The sequence below is a fragment of the Macadamia integrifolia genome, unplaced genomic scaffold, assembly GCF_013358625.1.
Source record: "Macadamia integrifolia cultivar HAES 741 unplaced genomic scaffold, SCU_Mint_v3 scaffold1006, whole genome shotgun sequence".
Taxonomy (NCBI): domain Eukaryota; kingdom Viridiplantae; phylum Streptophyta; class Magnoliopsida; order Proteales; family Proteaceae; genus Macadamia; species Macadamia integrifolia.
The window spans coordinates 36,496-56,427 of record NW_024868052.1 but is presented as its reverse complement, the minus strand read 5'-3'; the positions used below and the strand labels follow the sequence as shown (position 1 = coordinate 56,427).

At 39.2% G+C, this 19,932-nt stretch overlaps 3 protein-coding genes across 3 annotated transcripts; 2 read left to right on the top strand and 1 right to left on the bottom strand.

Moving 5' to 3' along the window:
* Positions 1 to 2,719: 2,719 nt before the first annotated feature.
* LOC122062369 (salicylic acid-binding protein 2-like) lies at positions 2,720 to 5,108 on the bottom strand. Its single transcript, XM_042625954.1, has 3 exons — positions 4,541 to 5,108; positions 4,327 to 4,449; positions 2,720 to 3,353 (listed from the first exon to the last, which is right to left on the bottom strand). The coding sequence occupies exons 1-3, from the start codon at positions 4,997 to 4,999 to the stop codon at positions 2,973 to 2,975; spliced, it is 963 nt and encodes a 320-aa protein (XP_042481888.1). The 5' UTR covers positions 5,000 to 5,108; the 3' UTR covers positions 2,720 to 2,972.
* A 2,646-nt stretch (positions 5,109 to 7,754) lies between these two features.
* Positions 7,755 to 9,283, top strand: LOC122062367 (salicylic acid-binding protein 2-like). The gene is made up of 3 exons (XM_042625952.1): positions 7,755 to 8,286; positions 8,370 to 8,489; positions 8,737 to 9,283. Exons 1-3 carry the CDS (start codon positions 7,798 to 7,800, stop codon positions 9,115 to 9,117), a joined length of 990 nt encoding a protein of 329 aa, XP_042481886.1. The 5' UTR covers positions 7,755 to 7,797; the 3' UTR covers positions 9,118 to 9,283.
* An 8,523-nt stretch (positions 9,284 to 17,806) lies between these two features.
* On the top strand, positions 17,807 to 19,356 carry LOC122062366 (salicylic acid-binding protein 2-like). The gene is made up of 3 exons (XM_042625951.1): positions 17,807 to 18,342; positions 18,426 to 18,545; positions 18,810 to 19,356. The coding sequence occupies exons 1-3, from the start codon at positions 17,854 to 17,856 to the stop codon at positions 19,188 to 19,190; spliced, it is 990 nt and encodes a 329-aa protein (XP_042481885.1). The 5' UTR covers positions 17,807 to 17,853; the 3' UTR covers positions 19,191 to 19,356.
* The last annotated feature ends 576 nt before the right edge of the window (positions 19,357 to 19,932 follow it).

Here is a 19,932-nt window from a genome sequence, read left to right as displayed (position 1 = left end):
AAAAAAAAAAAAAAAAAAAAGCTAGTGACCTCTCAATACTTAAAAGACTCCTTTGGCAAACCTGCCCAGATCCATATTTCAGACTCTGTGAATGTGTGTCACTGGACGCTGACACTCTCTGGTGCTTTCTTTATTTTCTCAGCCTAGGATGAGATAAGGAAAAGGAACCACAAGGTGGCATGGTCTTCTCTTGTATGGAAATCAAAGCTTTTGGCTCGCCAGGCAGTCTTTGGTTGGAGATTTGCCCATAAAAAATTACCTACGGATGATGAGGTCAAGAAGCGTGGCGTTCACTGTCCTTCAAGATGCGACCTTTGTGGTTCATCTGAAGAATCCATTATCCACTCTTCTTACCGTGTAGGTACGCTTACTTTCTTTGGCAAAAGTTTTGCGATCTCTTTGGTATTTTCTAGCCATCTTTCTTCTTGCTCGAGGATCTCTTTTCATGGTGGAAGAGAAAAGCAAAGCAGGTCACTTATAAAGAAGTTTGGAATAGTGGAGTCATTTTAATTCCTTATTATATGTGGATGGAAAGAAATTCCAGTCGAAATGATGGTTCACATCATTCCCCCCAAGATTGCTTCTCTGTAATCCAAGGCAAGATAAGATCCCTTTCTTGGGTTTTCTCTGGGAAATCCCTCTCCATTTCAGACCTGCTATCCGCTAGAAGCATTGGTATTACCACTTTTAGTTGCAAGAGAAGCGAACCTATGGAAGTCTATTGGTGCCCTCCTCAGACGGGTTGGATTAAGCTTAACACTGACGGATGCTCTCTTGGGAATCCGGGCAAGGCTGGTATAGGAGGTGTTCTCAGGAACAACAAGGCGGAGATTATTTCAAACTTCAAGGAAGCAATTGGTGTGAAAACCAAGTTTGAAGCGGAAATCTCCACTGTGATTTCTGGTATTGAACATGCCAGAGCATGCGAGGTTCAAAACTTGTGGATCGAAGTTTACTCAGTGGTAGTGGTGACTCTCCTCTCCCGAGGTCTAGTTCCCTGGTTTGTATTCCAATGATGGAGAGGGCTTCAGCATTATTTATCCTCAATTGTTTGGAAGATTTCTCACTGTTTTTGTGAGGGAAATTCCATTGCAGATTTCCTGGTGAGTTCAACAGCAAGACTAGATGCTTCTGATTCTGTGATGGCGGCCCCCTTTGATTTCTCTGGCTCTTGATCAGGATGCGAATTCACGTCCTCGCTATAGATTTCTATAATTTTTTGGGTCGTTCTCTTAGGGGTTTTCTCCTGCTGATGGTAATGCCGAAGGTGGGAGTTTGCCTCTGAGTTAGATCTTCCTAGTTTGAGTTCTTCTCATTGTACTATATTTTTTTTCTTCTTTCATAATATATCCAAGATCTCTTAGCGAAGAAAAAGAGAGACAATCGAAAGGAGGCCATGTGCCAATTCGAGATATGAAGGAATGATTTTCTTTCATAAGACTTCAAACTTACCCCACACAGAATTGGGTTGTCTTCCACATTTGCAACCCATCATTAATCTGTTGATCCAAGGAATGAATCACTGAGATCTCAATGATGGGATCACAATATTCTTGAGGTTCACTCTGGCCATGGAGAGGGGGCTGGTGGGAGAGAGCAGGCTTCCTATTCTTCTTCTTCTTTTTCTTGAACTTCACTTCATGAGCAGTCAATATGATCACCATCGTCAAGAAAATCAATATCATCTTCTACATTAATAGACTATTTGAATTCGGATCCACTCTGAAATAGTAGAAATTACTGATGTTAGATAAACATTCTCCATTATATTAATTTTGGGAAGCGATTCTTTGTCCGGGAACATGGGTTACACCAGTGCTCCCTGTGTTTTTCTCTCTCCTCCTCAAAACAAGGGGTGGAGGTGTCTTTTCGTATGGGAGGAGAGAGACAGATACATGGTATCTTTCAGGTTGTTATGTATTTATTTTATTTTTTTTAATACAAATGACCTTAAGCCATTTTTTGTTTTTTTGTTTTTTGTTTTTTTTGTTTTTTTGTTTTTTAAATAAATATTTCATACAACATTGGCTCACCACTATTTAGCGACTGAAAAATAGAAGAAGAAAAAAATCTCTCTCTGTCTCTAGCTATAGTAAGATCCATGCCCTTCATTTATTATATATAGTGTTGGACCTCTTTGGTTTCATTAGTAGAGTATGCCATATTACTTGTATGTCTAAGCTCCACATACTACAAATTAACGGATAGGATTCCTCTCCATAGAGCCCATGGACCATAGAGTGATCTCACAGCTGGGGTGACCTCGAGACATGTGCCCGGGTCTTTCCAACCGTGGGATCACTCTATGATCCATGGGCTCTATGTAAAGGATCCGGATCCCAAATTAATTGACTTGAATTTTTTCATTGGAAGCTTTCGCTTTTTCAATCTAATTACTCTAATTACCTAATGGCATAATCATTTATTTTAATTTGTTTATTTGGTCTAGAGATGGGCATTTACAATATTCTAATCATATTCTTAGACGCAAAAGATTGCTGATAATAACTTCTCTTAAGTTGTCTCTTGTATTCTGTATGGCCTTGGCCTTCTCTCATTATTTTTATTTAATATACTCTTTGCTGACCTTAAGCGAAAAAAATTGGAGTTTACCTGTCAGCAAAACTAGCCCCCTCCCTGACCTAAATTGTATGTGGTACATACACAAACTGTGTTTCAATGGAATGCAAACACTGAATGTGTTTCTTCCTATCCTCAATTTGTCAATATAAGTTGGTGAGCAACATATTATGGAGATCAAGGTTATAGATATCAGTATTGGTGTCTGTATCAGATTGGTATCGACCATAAATTAAAAAGTTTAACTACTTTTTGGTTTGGCTCTCATTTAAACACAAAACCATATATAGATAGATAGCATAGCACACCCAACACAGAAACCATGGTACCCTCCAGCAGCCGTAGCAGTTCATTAATAGTAAGATTGGGCTTCCTTCTCCGGTCCAGTGGGTTCAAAACCACCAGGCACCATGTAAGACTGAATATGGTTTGGCTCTCATCTCGACCCAACTGGGCCAAGTTGCATCTCCAGCAGCTTTATCAGTCACAAAATAAGAGGAATATTTAATGGCAATATCTAAGATATAAGCCGATAACTCTGAGGACTTTGATAGCATAATCTCATGACCAGAACTCTCTATCAGCTTATGATCTTTCACCGGAAAATTGTTGATCATTACGTATTGGTAATCGGTAGAAATCGTTAAATCATCTCCAGTTACAATGTAGAATCGATCAACTGAACCATACTTCTCATCTGTAAGTTTCATTTCAGCCATTTCATTGTAAAAGAACGATCCTAGCCTTTTCTGTGTATGCATTAGGGCGATATCCTTGCAATGACAAAAATGATAAAGATGTCAAACCAAGTCCTTGTTAAAATATGGTATTAAGAAAAAAGATGAATTTAGAGAGAGAGAGAGAGAGAGAGAGAGAGAGAGAACCCTAAGGGGTAGCTGAGTTGGCATCCGATCATCGCCTCATTAAGCATTTGTTTTTGAGTTCGACTCCTCTTACATCCATGGGACCAATCACACTGGGTGTCTAGTATTCTTCACTGCTTTCAGTGGAAGTTGAATAGTTGTCATTCAATCCCGATATGACCTAGTCCATACTAGGGGTGAAAGTTTGGTCCTGACAACCCAAACCCACCATGAGCCCGAAAAGGGTTTGGGCCAAGTTTTTTGACCCTAAGGGCGGGTTAGGGTTGAAAAACCCAAACCCTGGGTCAGGGTTGGGTTGGGTTGGGTTGGGTTAGGGTTGGGCCGGGTACCCTGAGGGCGGGTTAGGGCTGAAAAACCCCATGGGTTGGGTTAGGGTTGAGGCCTCAACCAGACCCAACCCGGCCTGAAATTTAACCTTGCATCTTTATAATAGAAATTAGGGCTCCAATAGGTATTTTATTTTTCTATAATTTTTTAATATATGAGACATGAATGGAAAAAAACATGTCAATCAAGGTTAATCCAACCATTATAGAAGCCAAGGTCAACCCAACCCAGGCCAACCCGACCCAACCAGGCCCTGATAGGGTCAATTAGGGCCGGGTTGGGTTGGTATGAAACCAGTAGGGTTGGGCCTAAACATGAACCAGACAGGGTGGGGTTGGGCCTGGGTTGAATTTTGAGGACCTGGGGTTGGGTTAGGGTTTTAAGAAACCCAACCCAAAACAGCCATGTTTCACCCCTAGTCCATACAATTATGGAGTCAGTATGGACCCACATGACTAATCAGGCGGAAGACTTAAATACCCATCGTAAAAAAAAAAAAAAAAAAATAAAAAAAATAAATGAGAGAGAGAGAAACCTCGGGAGGACACATTTGATAGAGTTTTGATTCCAAGAAGTCATCACCAAAGAAATACCAAGTATTGTTCCCACTAGTCACAACACAAGTGTCTAGCCATTCTCCTGTAGTATATTTCGCTCCCTGTGGAGAGAGAGAGAGGGTCAAAATACAACGAGGTAAAAAAAAAAAGAGAATATGAATAAGAAGAAAAAGGAGAAGAGGTTAGGGATACCTGATCGATAACATGGGACATGCTATGTGTGGTATCAGGCATGTATGCAGCGATAAAGACAGCTGCAAGTATCTTGGTGGGGTACCTCTCCATTGCAACAGCAATATCGAATCCTCCAGCACTATGAGCCACAAGCAAAACCTTGTGGTCTATGCACTCCATCAGATCAAACAATGGTTGTGAGTAATTCCAAAACGAAACGTTTTCTATGGACTCCACAGCCTGGGTGACTGAAGGTCCAAGTTGGATGGTTGTCACGTTATAGCCTACAGCCTCCAATTTGGGTACAACCTTATACCAGAACCATTGTCCTTGGCCTGCACCATGGACAAGGACAATATGACCCAACCCTGTGGGAGTTGGAGGACATGGAGGGTTTTGGCTGAACCTGCATTGAGATTGTCCATTGACAGCCAAGAGTTGCAACAGCACAAGCACCACCACAATGGACTTTGCCATTTTACTCACCCTAGAATACCAATTTCTCTTTCTTCTCTTCTCTTCTCTTCTCTTCTTTTCTCTTCTCTTCTCTTGTAGCTCTGTAACTTTTACTTCCCTCGTCCTCCATTTAAGTGCCATGGGTCAGTGCTTCTTTATCTTAAAGAATAATTGGAAAATGGAACTTTTGCTTTGTGAGTTAGGTGAAGCATTTGATTATCAAGACAGTGATAACCATGTGACACGCGTTAGGGATGGTATAAAGCAGTTTAAAGGAATTTTTTTTTTCTTCTAAAAGTCAGCAAAAGAATATATTAGAGAAAAAATATAGAATTACACGCTCAAAGAATGAGAGAATCACCATTAGGCTACCACTTCACCTTCGGCATTGCCATTAGCAAAGTAGCAACCTAATCAAAAGAAAGAAACTAATTAACAAAACCTAAATCTTGGTCTCAATTGAGAGCCTCAACTGATAACATGAAAAATAAAAGGAGGTGCTGGGATCCAGCTTGTAAACAACTGAGAAGATGTTGCAGTTTAAAGGACTATCATAGTACGTCCTAGTCCGGTCCTGATTGGCTATGGTTTGGGTAGGCTTGATATATAGTAATAGAGGAAGTCTCGAAAAAGCATGCCTATTTTTGTCACAATTTTGCTTTACAACTTTTGACTTAGGTGAGTTTAAATTAGAGATGTAATTGAATGGATCAGAGATCCGTATATCTCCTGATTGGATATGGATGCGAATTGAATTCGGATTTTTGATTATCGGTTTATATCTCTGACTTGTGTAATCTAGACCGTCCTCCTCGACGGATACGAGACTCTCTCAAGTCTCAGTCATCTTTCAGTTTTTTCCACTAACAGGATCATGAATTAAAATATGAAGAAAATTAAAGTACAAACTTGATCAAACTCTAGAAGTTGTCGAATCTTTAAAAATGCTCAAGATCATTTGCTACTTAATTTTTTTAGGGGGAGAGTTTTTGTCTGTGAGCGTGACTCTTGCATCAACATGGGAGCCAATGGGAGTGCATGCAAAAACATCAATAGGGGAGGGATTGATTTGGGCATTTCATTGGGGGTGGGAGGTTATTTCTACACCATCCTGAGTCTGGATGCAGGTTCGATACTCCTGGACAGAGTCCTTTTTCCTTATCTATTATTAGTTGGATATCTATCGGGATTAGATAGATTATGTTTAGAATTATTTGAAATTCGGATTCGCAGTGAAATATACAAATTACCTACATCAAATAAACATTCTTCATTCTATTAATTAAATTTTAAGAAAGTTTTGTCCACATATTTTTAAGTTTGTGATGCCGTATTTGATGTTTATTGTTAACATAATAGACTAGGCTTGTCTATGATATAAGATAAGTACTCTTTCCTCTATTTTTTTTTTTTCCGGTATGAGATTGAAGATGTCAAAAGAGTTCAGGGTAGGCTTAAAATGACTCTAAGAGAAGCCATATAGAAAGACATGTATAGCTTAAGACCGCGAACAGATGTGGCCTGCAGTAGAGCTTATTGGAGAAAAAACATCTATGTATATTGTTGAGTTGTTGGTTTGTTTGATAAAAAACATTAAGATCTACCTAGTTATCTTAAAAAGTTTCAATCTCATCCATGTTCCAACTTGTGATGTGATAGATATTGTGTAGTGGTCTGGATTATTTTCCTGGTTGATCCACCCAGAAAACCAGACAAGAAATGGAGCAGCTTGGTCTTGTGATCCATGAAAATAGAATAAAATTCTTCCTATTGGAAGTGTCTGAACTACCCCTTAAAATCTGATTTCTATTCCTCCCATGCTCTTAAACCACCATGGTCTATCAGACCAGAAAATCCCAATCTCTCCACTTTATATTATTCACTAAACTTTACAAAATTACTAAACCTCCAGCAAGGGTTTAACCTTGAACCAGTACTATTCTCAATGCCCTGCTCCATCATCTTTTTATTTGTTATATGATATTTCGTGAAAACGTGTGTGGTTGAAATGGGTCGGGTCAAATGGATAATCAGGTGAATTTACCCGTGGATTAGTGAAACACCGTTTTGGATCAAGGTTATTATGTGGAAGTCTAAATATCTCCTTTTTTTTTTTGGCTAAAAATTCTGAGACTTTATAGAAAGAAAGGAATAAAATATAAATGAACTAAAATACAATAAAATGTGATTCAGAAATCCCCACCTTCCACATTGCCATCAACAGGGAAATCTGAAATACATACTATAATTTATGAAAATCGGTATCTGGGTCTTCCTGGAGCATCATATGCATTCTCATCGTTAATGAATAAAGGGAGTCTAAATATCTCCTATGCAAAAATTGTCCTCATTAGAAGCAATCCACTAGATCAGCTTTACAATCCCTATACCATTTATGTCCTTGATTCTTTTAGTTCCCGAACTATATTCTGGCTTATACATATCCTCCCACAAAAATGTGCAAAGTGCAAATGTGCAAATATCGTCATTTCATAACTGTGAGAAAAATGTGCTTAACAACGACAATTTTTTAACACAGCTTGGTTGGAAGTTTCAAAGTAGAATTGTGACCAAATAGACTGTTTAGTTTTAGACTCCTTTTATTCCGGTCATGCCTTAGATCCAATGGAGACGGGATGGCACACAATTGTCAGTGCCTTGATAATTAAATGCCTCAAGAAACTCACAAAGATAAAAATTCCATTTTACAATTACCCATAGCACTATTATAAATAGAGGACGAGGGAAGAAGTTATTGAGCGATTAGAGAAGAGAAGTGAAGAGAAGAAGAAAATAGAATAGAAGAGTGAAATAGAGAGATGGGTAGTTCTAGGGTGAGTGAAGTGGTTATGTCCATTGTGGTGGTCCTTGTGCTGTTGCAGCTGTTGCCTGCCAATGGACAACCACGTAAATGCAACTTCAAACAAAGGTCACCATGCCCTCCAAAGCCCAACAATGGGTTGGGTCATATTGTTCTTGTACATGGTGCAGGTCAAGGAGAATGGTTCTGGTACAAGGTTACACCAATACTGGAGGCTGCAGGCTATAAAGTGACAACCGTCCAACTTGGACCTTCAGTGACCATGGATGTTGATTCATTGGAAAACGTTTCGTTTTCGAGTTACTCAAAGCCATTGTTTGATCTGTTGGAATGCATAGACCACAAGGTTTTGCTTGTGGCTCACAGTGCAGGAGGATTCAATATTGCTGTTGCAATGGAAAAGTACCCCAACAAGATACTTGCAGGTGTCTTTATTGCTGCTTACATGCCTGATACTACACATAGCATGTCCTATGTCCTTGATCAGGTATTCTTAACGTCTTCTTCTTCTCGGATCATTTATCTTTTTCGTATTATAAAGACTGACTCTCTCTATATATCTCTCTTTAGGGAGCGAACTATACTGAAGGATGGCAAGACACTTGTATCGTGAAAAGTGGGAGCACCACATGGTATTTCTTTGGTGATGGTTTCTTGACATCAAAACTCTATCACAAGTGCCCTCCTGAGGTCTCTCTCTTAAAATTCATTCTTTTATTTATTTATTTATTTTTATGGCAAGTGTTTTCTGTTAGGGAGTGACTCTGCCCCAGACACAGAGGCGTTTACCCCTATGAGGGGAATGGTGGTCATTGTATGCCCTATGTGTCTGTGTCGCAAGGTCATTTTTGGATAGAAAAAACTTTCTATTTTTATTAATAGCATATTTTATAACAAGGACTTGGTTTGACATCTTTATAATTTTTGCCATTGCAAGGATATTGCGCTAATGCGTACACAGAAAAGGCCAGGATCGTTCTTTTACAATGAAATGGCTGAAATGCATCTAACAAATGAGAATTATGGTTCAGTTGATCGATTCTACATTGCAATCGAAGATGATTTAGCAGTTGCTACTGACTATCAACACGTAATGATTGCCAATTTTCCGGTGAAGGAGCAGAAGCTGATTAATGGTTCTGGTCATGAAGTTATGCTATCAAAGCCCTTAGAGTTGGCTGCTCATATCTTAGATATTGCCAGACAATATTCCTCTCATTTGGTGACTGCTAAAGCTTCTCGATATAGAACTTGGGCCGGTTGGGTTGAGATGAGAGCCAAGCCAAAATCAGTCCTACGCAATGCCTTGTGGGATTGAACCAAGTGGACCAGAGAAGCCCGGTCTTAGTTTCTATGTACTGCTACTGCTGCTAGAGGGTACTGTGGTTTTTGTGTTGGGTGTCTTATGCTGCTATCTATGTATGAACAATAAATGGTACTGTCATCTATCAACTATTGCAGCTTAGCTGTAATTTCTAGTTTAATGATGTATCTCCATCTCTCATGGTTCTGAGTAGGTATCTTCCCCCTTAGGGTGATGCAGTGAAAACGATTTCTCACATCAGTAGTAATATCTCAAACTATAGAACATGGAAAGAATTTCGCTGCTGCCTGGGTTGCAGCTACTTGGCTCCATCCCTATGGTAGCAGCCCTGCCACAATCCAGGCAGCAGCCAAGTTTCATTCAATACAGTACCCACTTTGTTTCAGAACATTCTCTCCATCCACAAATGAGGTATAGTAACACATAAAGCCACCTTTCCAATGCTTCCCAATCGATCAACTCCAAACCCTTTGGAGACACTCAGCTTCCACCGTAACATCCGAACTTGGGGTTGTAGTTGAGCTAAGCCAACTCATGTCACTCCATATATGAGTAGAGAAACTACACTTGAAGAATAAGTGGTTCCTACAGTTTTATCCTAACAAATATAAACAACAAAATAGAACAATATGAGCATTTTTCAACTGAATCTGATTAAATTTAGGGAGTTAATCAACTGAGCATATCCAAGAAGTGAACGATTGGATGGGGATACTCGAAAGAAATCACACTACAGCTGCCCATATGACCTTGGGACTTAGCCTCCTAAGAAGGTCCCAAGCTGATTTATAAGAAAAAAGATTTGATCTATTTGCTTTCAAAATAACTTTATCAACATGTGAAGCATTAAGCCTTGTGATATTTATGAGCTTGCTCATGCAACCTCGAGGACACTCGATCTAATTGGACCCGTGTCCCCAATAGAATCGAATGCATAAGATCAAATTTTTCCAAACATACATCATAACGAATTTAATCCCAAATCTTTTATTGAAAATCCCCTCTAGATGCTACATATCAAGCCATAATCTAGTACCTACACAATTTCCAATACTATGCTGGATCAAAAGCTCAACTTTGTCTCTAAACTTCAATATTTCCTCCACACACAAGAGCAGTCCTTCAACAGTCTCACTATGTTTTATTTATTTATTTATTTTTCGGCAAATGAGATTTATTAGCAAAGAATGAAACAATACAAAAGGCGTAAATTACAGCCCAGAATGAAAGACAATGGCTTATCTATCCACCTTTGGTATAGTCATCAATAGATTGGAAGACTAAAAATTCAAGAAAACTACAAGAAGAGGTCAATTAAATCAGAAAGGAGGCTTCTCTTGAGCATCCCATTTATGTCATCTATGGAGAAACCAGGGGCAACGTCCCAACTGATAGTAACTCTTGATGCCGCCACATGTTTAGTCAAAAAGTCCACCGCTGAATTAACCTTACGAAAACAATGAGTTATTATTAAGATTTTCTATCTAGAAAATTTATAGAAAACAGCCACGTTGCCAGAAGCATCAAGGGATATAATACCTTATGATACACCCAACTACTGATTGGGAGTCGCTTTCCACCCATATCCACATTAACTCTAATGTCATTGATATATATTCTAATTGCTTCAAATAAAGATACAGTTCTGCCCAGAAATTAGAAGCAATACCTTCATATGATGCGAAGCATCTTACAGGAGAACCCAAATGATCTTTGAAAGATACCCCCAACTCCCAAGTGGCCAGGATTTCCCAAAGAACAGCCATCTATGTTGATTTTTATACAACTAGCTGGAGGGCAAGTCCAAAACATTTATGTAATTATTTGGCTGACCATACCCGACCTTGCCAAGTGTAGAGAGCTGGAAAGTTGTAAATCCTTCATTGTTTTACTTTATCCGGGACCTGCAATGAGAAATCATGAAGATCATTTACTATAGTTTTAAAAATCAAACCCAGACTCCTGTTGCAGTTCTCAAATCGTAATCGGTTCCACTCAATCAAAATTTGATACAAGAGTTAAAATTAATGATGCCATCCATATCATTTTCAAAGGAAATATATTGGCTTTACAATTCCACCAAAAGAAAAACTCCTAAATAGATGGAAAATCAATCCAATGAAGATCAAAAACACATAAAACTATAACCACCTTTTTTTTTTTGGCTAAAGGTCCAAAAATTTTATTGAGAAAAACCATTTTTTTTCTTCGCTAAAAAATAATTTGCATTAAATTTGACACAAAATAAAACACAAAAAGGAACCTGAAAAGAAAACAAAAACAACTATCCTTCTACTAGTTCCATGCCCACCTTCGGCATTGTCATCAGCAGGAGAAGAAACCAACGAGGAAAAAAAAAAAATCAACTATCACATCAAAAGAGCTTAGTCAATTTTAAACCAAGGACTGCCAAGACCGTCCTCACTTAGAAAATTCTGAATTATAGGAGGCCACTTAGTAATAGAGGTCGATACTTCAAATTTCTCCGCAAACTTTGCCAGATGGTCAACGACCAGGTTAGCTTCTCTGAAGCAATGGGAAATTTTCCACTCAGTTTGTTTAAGGTATCTCTGTAGAGCAGACCGTTATAACCAAAAAACCTGGGAACCATTCCCTTTCACGCCATCACCACCACCGCAAAAAAGTCACAGTTAATCCACAGCTTGTTGTACGCAAATTGCCTAGCCATCGTAAGACCCACAATCAAAGCACATATTTCCACCTCATAGTTGTTGTCTCCCAGGAAAGATCTAATATCACATAGAACATGAGCACTGCAATCCTTAAAAATCCCACCCTCACCTTTTTTCGCTAGAAATTTGTGTATATCAATTATCAAAGAAAAAATAAATAATGTACAGAAAAAGAGGGAGGGAAGGAACCCACACCTCTCACATGGTCAAAAACTTGTGGATTGCACGAGTTCCACATTCGGCATTGCCATCAGCAGAACAAGGCAAACACACTTAACAACCACAAAAGGCACTTAAGACTTGATAGGGAAGCTAAGGCTGACTAACCCAACCCACCTTCGGCAATGCCATCAGCAGGAAGACAAGACCAGCAAAAGCGCCCACAGAAAGAGGAAAAAAAATTAGCAGACATAATCAAAATATTCTGAATCTTGGCCGACAAGTAGCATCCATTTCCAAATCCATCCTGACTAGGGACGACCAAGACGTCACTGGGGAAGAGACTTATAGACGCGCGGTGGTTTTTGAAAGAAAATCTGCTACCGAATTTACTTCCCGAAAGCAATGAGAAATTTTCCACTCAATTGAGCTCAGATACTGGGAACAATTTAACCATCTTTGCCAAACAATCTACGGGACTTTCTTCTTAAGCAATAGGGTAACCACGGCCACCGAGTCACATTTGATCCACAACTTTGGGATCTCAAGGGACTTGGCAAGCTCGATACCCAACATGACCGCCAAGAACTCAGCCTCAAAATTTGTAAGAACCCCTAGGAAGAATCTAAAGTTTCCCACCACTTCAGCCTTATCATTGCGAAGCACTCCACCAGCCCCAGCCTTCCCTGGGTTTCCAAGGAGCACCCATCTATATTAACCTTCCACCAACCAGAAAGAGGCTACACCAAAACATTTCATAAATCTGCCTAGGGTGGCACTTGATACTAGAGATACCCAATCTTCTATAGCAAAGCAGATCTGAGATGGAGATTGAAGAGCCATGCTGAATTTAAGATTGGGCGCTTATTTCACCTCTCACCAATTCACAGCACCAGTCTACCGATTTTTTTTTTCATTTTCATACCTTCTAGCATTTCTCTCCAACCAGATGAAGAAGGGAATTAGGACGAACCCTTTTTGCCAGATAACCTTGAAAGAAACTTCTTTTGCCTTGGCCTTCCACCAATTTAGAGCTGCTTCCAACTCGACATGATCAGGCCATTGCATGTTAAAGCAGTTGCAAAATTTCTGCCACATATATTTTGCAAAACCGCAAGAAAAGAAAATATGATTTTGGATTCCAACTGCCACCACATCAATTACACTTAGAGGTCATTGCAATTCCACAAGACTGCACAAGATCGTCTGTTGGAAGTCTATTTTTGAACATCCGCCAACCAAAAGTCACTTGACGCGGCTGAATGTGGGACAGCCACAAAATGGAGTACCATCCCACCTTAAGGGCGAGGCATCTCATGGAATCCCAAGCTGATTTAATTTTGAATATGCCTGAAGAGGTGGGGCACCAGTGGCAAACATCCTCCATGTTAGTAATAACAATTTTTTGTGCCATCTCAAAAATTCTAGTCATGGCATCGGAGTCAACATTTGGGAAGACCCATCTATTGAGAGCGATGAAATCAGAAACCTTTGCTTTTAGAGAAACCATAGAGTTTTCATCCTCACCCAACATCTTCTCTATTGACATCTTATCCAACCAGCAGTCAGACCAAAACCTAATGTCTTGGCCATTCCCTATTGTCCATTGTTCCTGGGATGAAATAAAATTTCGGACCTTTTTAAGATCAATCCAGATAGAGGAGGAGATCTTACCTAATTTCAGAGAGCCATCATCCTTAAGAAAGCGAGCTCAAAAGAATTTGCTCGTACAAGATCCCTCATGCTTTATCTGCCAAGCAAGTTTGCATAAGCGCGTAAAATTCACATCCCTCAGCCTTCTAATCCCCAGACCTCCCTTACGCTTGGGCTTGCAGACATCATCCCATTTCACCACTATTTTTTTCCCCATTTCCAAATCGCCGGACCAGATAAAATTTCACATCCATTTTTCTACCAACTTGATAGAGTACTCAAGCCACCAGTAAATAGCAAAATTATGGATAGGAATGCTAGAGATCACAGATCGAACTAGCTCCACCCTACCTGCCATTGACAAGAGTCTCCCCTTCCACCCTGCTAACTTGCCCTTTATTTTATCTAATAAAGCCAAAAAATAGTCCTTCTTAGCCCTTCCCTTGAATATCTCTACTCCCAGATATTTAGTTGGCAGTCTGGCAGAATGAACCCCCAAAAACTCAGAGATAAACTATTTCCTGTGTGGGGCTACTTTACCAAAGAAAAGCCTACTCTTGTGAAGGTTAAGTTTCTGACCTGAAAAAGCTNATACAATTATGGAGTCAGTATAGACCTACAAGACTAAACAGGCCGAAGGCTTAAATACGCATCGTTAAAAAAAATAAATAAATAAATAAATAAAAAATAAGGAGAGAGAAACCTCGGGAGGACACAATTGACAGAGTTTTGATTCCAAGAAGTCATCACCAAAGAAATACCAAGTATTGTTCCCACTAGTCACGACACAAGTGTCTAGCCATTCTCGTGTAGTATATTTCGCTCCCTGGAGAGAGTGAGAGTGTCAAAATACAACAAGGTAAAAAAAGGAGAATATGAATAAGAAGAAAAAGAAGAAGAGGTTAGGGATACCTGATCGATAACATGGGACATGCTATGTGTCGTATCAGGCATGTACGCAGCAATAAAGACAGCTGCAAGTATCCTGGTGGGGTACCTCTCCATTGCAACAGCAATATTGAATCCTCCAGCACTATGAGCCACAAGCAAAACCTTGTGGTCTATGCACTCCACCAGATCAAACAATGGTTGTGAGTAATTCCAAAACGAAACGTTTTCTATGGACCCCACAGCCTGGGTGACTGAAGGTCCAAGTTGGATGGTTGTCACGTTATAGCCTACAGCCTCCAATTTGGGTACAACCTTATACCAGAACCATTGTCCTTGGCCTGCACCATGGACAAGGACAATATGACCCAACCCTGTGGGAGTTGGAGGACATGGAGGGTTTTGGCTGAACCTGCATTGAGATTGTCCATTGACAGCCAAGAGTTGCAACAGCACAAGCACCACCACAATGGACTTTGCCATTTTACTCACCCTAGAATACCAATTTCTCTTTCTTCTCTTCTCTTCTCTTCTCTTCTCTTCTCTTCTCTTCTCTTCTCTTCTTTTCTCTTCTCTTCTCTTCTCTTCTCTTCTCTTCTTTTCTCTTCTCTTCTCTTGTAGCTCTGTAACTTTTACTTCCCTCGTCCTCCATTTAAGTGCCATGGGTCAGTGCTTCTTTATCTTAAAGAATAATTGGAAAATGGAACTTTTGCTTTGTGAGTTAGGTGAAGCATTTGATTATCAAGACAGTGATAACCATGTGACACGCGTTAGGGATGGTATAAAGCAGTTTAAAGGAATTTTTTTTTTCTTCTAAAAGTCAGCAAAAGAATATATTAGAGAAAAAATATAGAATTACACGCTCAAAGAATGAGAGAATCACCATTAGGCTACCACTTCACCTTCGGCATTGCCATTAGCAAAGTAGCAACCTAATCAAAAGAAAGAAACTAATTATCAAAACCTAAATCTTGGTCTCAATTGAGAGTCTCAACTGATAACATGAAAAATAAAAGGAGGTGCTGGGATCCAGCTTGTAAACAACTGAGAAGATGTTGCAGTTTAAAGTACTATCATAGTACGTCCTAGTCCGGTCCTGATTGGCTATGGTTTGGGTAGGCTTGATATATATTAATAGAGGAAGTCTCGAAAAAGCATGCCTATTTTTGTCACAATTTTGCTTTATAACTTCTGACTTAGGTGTGTTTAAATTAGAGATGTAATTGAATGGATCAGAGATCCGTATATCTCCTGATTGGATATGGATGCGAATTGAATTCGGATTTTTGATTATCGGTTTATATCTCTGACTTGTGTAATCTAGACCGTCCTCCTCGACGGATACGAGACTCTCTCAAGTCTCGGTCATCTTTCAGTTTTTTCTGCTAACAGGATCATGAATTAAAATATGAAGAAAATTAAAGTACAAACTTGATCAAACTCTAGAAGTTGTCGAATCTTTAAAAATGCTCAAGATCATTTGCTACTTAATTATTTTAGGGGGAGAGTTTTTGTCTGTGAGCGTGACTCTTGCATCAACATGGGAGCCAATGGGAGTGCATGCAAAAACATCAATAGGGGAGGGATTGATTTGGGCATTTCATTGGGGGTGGGAGGTTATTTCTACACCATCCTGAGTCTGGATGCAGGTTCGATACTCCTGGACAGAGTCCTTTTTCCTTATCTATTATTAGTTGGATATCTATCGGGATTAGATAGATTATGTTTAGAATTATTTGAAATTCGGATTCGCAGTGAAATATACAAATTACCTACATCAAATAAACATTCTTCATTCTATTAATTAAATTTTAAGAAAGTGTTGTCCACATATTTTTAAGTTCGTGATGCCGTATTTGATGTTATTGTTAACATAATAGACTAGGCTTGTCTATGATATAAGATAAGTACTCTTTCCTCTATTTTTTTTTTTTCCGGTATGAGATTGAAGATGTCAAAAGAGTTCAGGGTAGGCTTAAAATGACTCTAAGAGAAGCCATATAGAAAGACATGTATAGCTTAAGACCGCGAACAGATGTTGCCTGCAGTAGAGCTTATTGGAGAAAAAACATCTATGTATATTGTTGAGTTGTTGGTTTGTTTGATAAAAAACATTAAGATCTACCTAGTTATCTTAAAAAGTTTCAATCTCATCCATGTTCCAACTTGTGATGTGATAGATATTGTGTAGTGGTCTGGATTATTTTCCTGGTTGATCCACCCAGAAAACCAGACAAGAAATGGAGCAGCTTGGTCTTGTGATCCATGAAAATAGAATAAAATTCTTCCTATTGGAAGTGTCTGAACTACCCCTTAAAATCTGATTTCTATTCCTCCCATGCTCTTAAACCACCATGGTCTATCAGACCAGAAAATCCCAATCTCTCCACTTTATATTATTCACTAAACTTTACAAAATACTAAACCTCCAGCAAGGGTTTAACCTTGAACCAGTACTATTCTCAATGCCCTGCTCCATCATCTTTTTATTTGTTATATGATATTTCGTGAAAACGTGTGTGGTTGAAATGGGTCGGGTCAAATGGATAATCAGGTAAATTTACCCGTGGATTAGTGAAACACCGTTTTGGATCAAGGTTATTATGTGGAAGTCTAAATATCTCTTTTTTTTTTGGCTAAAAATTCTGAGACTTTATAGAAAGAAAGGAATAAAATATAAATGAACTGAAATACAATAAAATGTGATTCAGAAATCCCCACCTTCCACATTGCCATCAACAGGGAAATCTGAAATACATACTATAATTTATGAAAATCGGTATCTGGGTCTTCCTGGAGCATCATATGCATTCTCATCGTTAATGAATAAAGGGAGTCTAAATATCTCCTATGCAAAAATTGTCCTCATTAGAAGCAATCCACTAGATCAGCTTTACAATCCCTATACCATTTATGTCCTTGATTCTTTTAGTTCCCGAACTATATTCTGGCTTATACATATCCTCCCACAAAAATGTGCAAAGTGCAAATGTGCAAATATCATCATTTCATAACTGCGAGAAAAATGTGCTTAACAACGACAATTTTTTAACACAGCTTGGTTGGAAGTTTCAAAGTAGAATTGTGACCAAATAGACTGTTTAGTTTTAGACTCCTTTTATTCCGGTCATGCCTTAGATCCAATGGAGACGGGATGGCACACAATTGTCAGTGCCTTGATAATTAAATGCCTCAAGAAACTCACAAAGATAAAAATTCCATTTTACAATTACCCATGGCACTATTATAAATAGAGGACGAGGGAAGAAGTTATTGAGCGATTAGAGAAGAGAAGTGAAGAGAAGAAGAAAATAGAATAGAAGAGTGATATAGAGAGATGGGTAGTTCTAGGGTGAGTGAAGTGGTTATGTCCATTGTGGTGGTCCTTGTGCTGTTGCAGCTGTTGCCTGCCAATGGACAACCACGTAAATGCAACTTCAAACAAAGGTCACCATGCCCTCCAAAGCCCAACAATGGGTTGGGTCATATTGTTCTTGTACATGGTGCAGGTCAAGGAGAATGGTTCTGGTACAAGGTTACACCAATACTGGAGGCTGCAGGCTATAAAGTGACAACCGTCCAACTTGGACCTTCAGTGACCATGGATGTTGATTCATTGGAAAACGTTTCGTTTTCGACTTACTCAAAGCCATTGTTTGATCTGTTGGAATGCATAGACCACAAGGTTTTGCTTGTGGCTCACAGTGCAGGAGGATTCAATATTGCTGTTGCAATGGAAAAGTACCCCAACAAGATACTTGCAGGTGTCTTTATTGCTGCTTACATGCCTGATACTACACATAGCATGTCCTATGTCCTTGATCAGGTATTCTTAACGTCTTCTTCTTCTCGGATCATTTATCTTTTTCGTATTATAAAGACTGACTCTCTCTATATATCTCTCTTTAGGGAGCGAACTATACTGAAGGATGGCAAGACACTTGTATCGTGAAAAGTGGGAGCACCACATGGTATTTCTTTGGTGATGGTTTCTTGACATCAAAACTCTATCACAAGTGCCCTCCTGAGGTCTCTCTCTTAAAATTCATTCTTTTTTTTATTTTTTATTTTTTTATTTTTATTTTTTTTTATGGCAAGTGTTTTCTGTTAGGGAGTGACTCTGCCCCAGACACAGAGGCGTTTACCCCTATGAGGGGAATGGTGGTCATTGTATGCCCTATGTGTCTGTGTCGCAAGGTCATTTTTGGATGGAAAAAACTTTCTATTTTTATTAATAGCATATTTTATAACAAGGACTTGGTTTGACATCTTTATAATTTTTGCCATTGCAAGGATATTGCGCTAATGCGTACACAGAAAAGGCCAGGATCGTTCTTTTACAATGAAATGGCTGAAATGCATCTAACAAATGAGAATTATGGTTCAGTTGATCGATTCTACATTGCAATCGAAGATGATTTAGCAGTTGCTACTGACTATCAACATGTAATGATTGCCAATTTTCCGGTGAAGGAGCAGAAGCTGATTAATGGTTCTGGTCATGAAGTTATGCTATCAAAGCCCTTAGAGTTGGCTGCTCATATCTTAGATATTGCCAGACAATATTCCTCTCATTTTGTGACTGCTAAAGCTTCTCGATATAGAACTTGGGCCGGTTGGGTTGAGATGAGAGCCAAGCCAAAATCAGTCCTACGCAATGCCTTGTGGGATTGAACCAAGTGGACCAGAGAAGCCCGGTCTTAGTTTCTATGTACTTCTACTGCTGCTAGAGGGTACTGTGGTTTTTGTGTTGGGTGTCTTATGCTGCTATCTATGTATGAACAATAAATGGTACTGTCATCTATCAACTATTGCAGCTTAGCTGTAATTTCTAGGTTAATGATGTATCTCCCTCTCTCATGGTTCTGAGTAGGTATCTTCCCCCTTAGGGTGATGCAGTGAAAACGATTTCTCACATCAGTAGTAATATCTCAAACTATAGAACATGGAAAGAATTTCGCTGCTGCCTGGGTTGCAGCTACTTGGCTCCATCCCTATGGTAGCAGCCCTGCCACAATCCAGGCAGCAGCCAAGTTTCATTCAATACAGTACCCACTTTGTTTCAGAACATTCTCTCCATCCACAAATGAGGTATAGTAACACATAAAGCCACCTTTCCAATGCTTCCCAATCGATCAACTCCAAACCCTTTGGAGACACTCAGCTTCCACCGTAACATCCGAACTTGGGGTTGTAGTTGAGCTAAGCCAACTCATGTCACTCCATATATGAGTAGAGAAACTACACTTGAAGAATAAGTGGTTCCTACAGTTTTATCCTAACAAATATAAAAAACAAAATAGAACAATATGAGCATTTTTCAACTGAATCTGATTAAATTTAGGGAGTTAATCAACTGAGCATATCCAAGAAGTGAACGATTGGATGGGGATACTCGAAAGAAATCACACTACAG

What these genes read in the sequence shown, in the direction of transcription:
- LOC122062369 (XM_042625954.1), bottom strand. Translation starts at nt 4,999, where the DNA reads ATGGCAAAGTCCATTGTGGTGGTGCTTGTGCTGTTGCAACTCTTGGCT. An exon ending in TGTCCCATGTTATCGATCAG is followed by an intron (nt 4,450 to 4,540) that starts GTATCCCTAACC and finishes CTCTCTCCACAG; the next exon opens with GGAGCGAAATATACTACAGG. An exon ending in ATCAAATGTGTCCTCCCGAG is followed by an intron (nt 3,354 to 4,326) that starts GTTTCTCTCTCT and finishes TGTCATTGCAAG; the next exon opens with GATATCGCCCTAATGCATAC.
- LOC122062366 (XM_042625951.1), top strand. Translation starts at nt 17,854, where the DNA reads ATGGGTAGTTCTAGGGTGAGTGAAGTGGTTATGTCCATTGTGGTGGTC. An exon ending in TGTCCTATGTCCTTGATCAG is followed by an intron (nt 18,343 to 18,425) that starts GTATTCTTAACG and finishes ATCTCTCTTTAG; the next exon opens with GGAGCGAACTATACTGAAGG. An exon ending in ATCACAAGTGCCCTCCTGAG is followed by an intron (nt 18,546 to 18,809) that starts GTCTCTCTCTTA and finishes TGCCATTGCAAG; the next exon opens with GATATTGCGCTAATGCGTAC.
- LOC122062367 (XM_042625952.1), top strand. Translation starts at nt 7,798, where the DNA reads ATGGGTAGTTCTAGGGTGAGTGAAGTGGTTATGTCCATTGTGGTGGTC. An exon ending in TGTCCTATGTCCTTGATCAG is followed by an intron (nt 8,287 to 8,369) that starts GTATTCTTAACG and finishes ATCTCTCTTTAG; the next exon opens with GGAGCGAACTATACTGAAGG. An exon ending in ATCACAAGTGCCCTCCTGAG is followed by an intron (nt 8,490 to 8,736) that starts GTCTCTCTCTTA and finishes TGCCATTGCAAG; the next exon opens with GATATTGCGCTAATGCGTAC.